The sequence below is a fragment of the Priapulus caudatus genome, unplaced genomic scaffold, assembly GCF_000485595.1.
Source record: "Priapulus caudatus unplaced genomic scaffold, Priapulus_caudatus-5.0.1 Scaffold43, whole genome shotgun sequence".
NCBI classification, from domain to species: domain Eukaryota; kingdom Metazoa; phylum Priapulida; class Priapulimorpha; order Priapulimorphida; family Priapulidae; genus Priapulus; species Priapulus caudatus.
In genome coordinates, this window is record NW_014577104.1 from 738,761 (window position 1) to 741,882 (window position 3,122).

A 3,122-nucleotide genomic window follows, 5' to 3' on the forward strand; every position below is an offset into this window, starting at 1 on the left:
ACGGGGAAAGTTTATTAATTCGACTAATACTGCAACATGGTTTCAGCATTTTACCGTTGTACGCTCTCCTTCTTTATATGCTCTTGTTACTATTCATCTATCACATAGCCATGTGTTTCAGCCATGTGTTGGTCTGCCTGGGTGGCATATCACAATTGCTCTTGAGTTTTTGGATATCACTTTGTGGGGATGATGTGATTGCATTTAACTGCAATGTAAACACAATTTCAGCAAGGGCATTCAGCAAATGTTGAGGATGGGGAAGTTGGACATGGTTTCAACACACATGTTAACGTGCTTCAAACTAATGGTTTGGTTGAACAACGTGAACATTCGTTAGGTCCTCACCTGTTAGCATTGCGGTGATAGGACAATGAGCATATATAAATAAATAAATAAATATATATCTATGTTCCCTGCATCCCTGCACATAGTGCAGTGCAATGCAGTGTTGTTGATGTTGTTGTTATTGTTGTTGTTGTTGCTGCTGCTGCTGCAGAGACCGGACAGATGTCATAAGTGGTCGGTGCAGTGGTGTTGGACGATTCCACCATCCGCTCCTCACATCGCTCCCGCTGGCACTGCCGCCATCATCACCACCAAGAACAAGATACTGTTCTATGTGAGTAAGCTACCAAGCTATATACTGCAAACCTGGTAACCGATCAACTCTACAGAACGGGTACCAGTCCATGAAGGATACTTTTGTTTAATTTTATAATTTCATGCTGGAAGTCGAAAAGCAATGTCCGTAGTTATTATGCGCTGCGAATTTACTGCAGATCAGTAAGAAATATTGCATGTTATGTTTGTTCTGTATAATAACACCAATCTAGTATGATTAGGAGTCTATCGATAAATTCCTGGTATGATGTATAGACAATAAATATCCTAAAAGTATTGCTATACATAATAACAGGATTATGGCATCTCGCTTCAGTCTAGTTACATCATTGCTATGTTACATGGTGTGTCATCATCTTCACTGTTGCTATGTTACATGGCTTCTCATCATCTTCACTGTTGCTATGTTACATGGCTTCTCATCATCTTCGCTGTTGCTATGTTACAATGGCTTCTCATCTCTCTGCCTCCGTCGTGACCGTGCGCAGCTTCACCTGACGCGTGTCGGCATGGCGCTGCCCGTCAACGTCGAGCCGCAGACGATCGTCGTGCCGATCGTCTACGAGACACAGGCGAACCAGACGCTGCTGGCTGACCCGCGCGGCCTGCAGATGCCGCCCGTCACCGCTAACTCCATCATCTCCACAATGTTGAAACGCTTCGCTGAGTTCCACAACAACCAGATGGGTGCGTGGTAGTGCACGGTGCTGCCCTCGCGTGGGCTGTATTACGTTGTAGTATTTAGTTGTTATTGTAGCCCGTGCTATATTTAGTTTGTCGTTGTCGAGAACGTTTTGCGTGTGATACACAGTTGAGTGTGTGGTTAGGCAGATTTGCTCATTTCCACTTGTGTGTGATGTAAAATGTGATGTGAGAGATTGGAGGGGTGTAAATTGCGCTTGGTCTTTAGAGAGGCTGAGTTAGGGGGCGAGGAAAAAACGTGGAGCGAGTGTCAGGCAGTGTGTGCAAAGGGAGAGAGAGAGAGCGAGAGAGAGAGAGAGAGAGAGAGAGAGAGAGAGAGCCAGAGATGATGAATAGAGAAAAAGGCAGAACTAAAAGAATTTAGGGGCTATGAATAAGGAAATGAAATAAACGATAGATTGAGGGAAAAAGGGGAGGACAGATTAAAAATGGGGCAAAGGAGAGGGTAGGTGGTAGGGAGCGGAGAGCGAATGACTTGGTTAAATAGAATAAGTTGTGAACAGTGCGTTTCTGTACTTACAGGCGAATGCAGCATCTTTCCTGCCGTGCAAGACCTGCTAACGAACCTGGTCATACCAACGCCTGGAGCTACAGCGGGTCCACCTAATGCTGGAGGCATGGGGATGCCTATAACATCCATGTAAACCCACCACCACTGCCGCCACCTCTAGTACCACCACCACCACTACTGCCGCCGCCCCACCACCACCACTACTGCCGCCGCCCCATCACCACCACCAGCGCCACCACAACCACAAACACCAGCAGCAGTAGCAGCAGCAGCACCACCACTACAATCACCACCAGCACCACCACCAGCACCACCACCACCACCACCAGCACTACAACCACCACCACCACCAGCACTACAACCACCACCACTACCACTCATCATCCCCACCACTTTTCAACTGAATATGTATTATATTCCATTTGTTCCATTGTTCGAATGTATATAGCCATATGCTTGAACCGCGTCGTGTGACAGTGTCTGTGTGATGTTCATGTGAGAAGAAGCAGAATTATAATGTGCATATGTTGAATTATGCTATGTGCTGTAAATTCAATGCAGAAAAGTGAGAAATATTTATATGTATTGTTTGTACTACTCAGTAATAAGACAAATCATGTTTCCTAGATAGACAATAACTAACTTAAAGTAATCGTATGACGTGAAATGATGAAAATAAATAAATATACATTATTGCAACTGTGGTATGTTTTCGGAATGTTAACATACATCGCTATCAGAATCGAATGACCGAAATTCAGTTGAACGTGATTGAGGCAAGTGTCGTAAAGCCCTATTTTTATTTCATGGCTATAAGCGAGCAAGCTACCGTTCTGTTTAGTCTGTGCATTTGTGTATGTTTTGAAGTCCGGCCACAATGTTATCTCGTGCGCCGCGTGACCTACTGTAGCGATCTAATTAAACAAATAAAATCTGTAAATTCTACCCAAAAAGCGCATTTGTGATTTATAATATCATCGAATGTGGCCTGTCCCCAGTCTGTAGAAGGAGGTTGCTGCGCCGGCGCGTGTGGTGCGCTGGGGAGGGAGAAGGCTTCACTGACCCCACTTTGCCTCCATGTATTCCAACACGTCCCGCCAGGCGGATTTGTCGCAGCCGAGGAGGCGTAGGAGGAGGGCCGGCCGGCGGTACCACTGCTGCGGGTAGATACGCACTGCAGACGTGTACAGCTTGCGAGGGAACAGTATCACTCGCACCGGCTGCTCGTGGCTGCCCCTGGGAACGCTAAACACCTGAAAGAAGATGGGCACAGATAGATAACCTA

The 3,122-nt window shown here is 46.0% G+C and overlaps 1 protein-coding gene across 1 annotated transcript in view; it reads left to right on the forward strand.

Moving 5' to 3' along the window:
- LOC106820685 (mediator of RNA polymerase II transcription subunit 14-like) overlaps positions 1 to 2,047 on the forward strand; it is a 50,963-nt gene extending 48,916 nt beyond the window's left edge. The window contains exons 34-36 of the mRNA XM_014825188.1: positions 500 to 622; positions 1,113 to 1,311; positions 1,849 to 2,047. Coding sequence (XP_014680674.1) covers positions 500 to 622; positions 1,113 to 1,311; positions 1,849 to 1,970 — 444 coding nt within the window. The 3' untranslated portion in view covers positions 1,971 to 2,047. The remainder of the gene's footprint in view (positions 1 to 499; positions 623 to 1,112; positions 1,312 to 1,848) is intronic.
- The last annotated feature ends 1,075 nt before the right edge of the window (positions 2,048 to 3,122 follow it).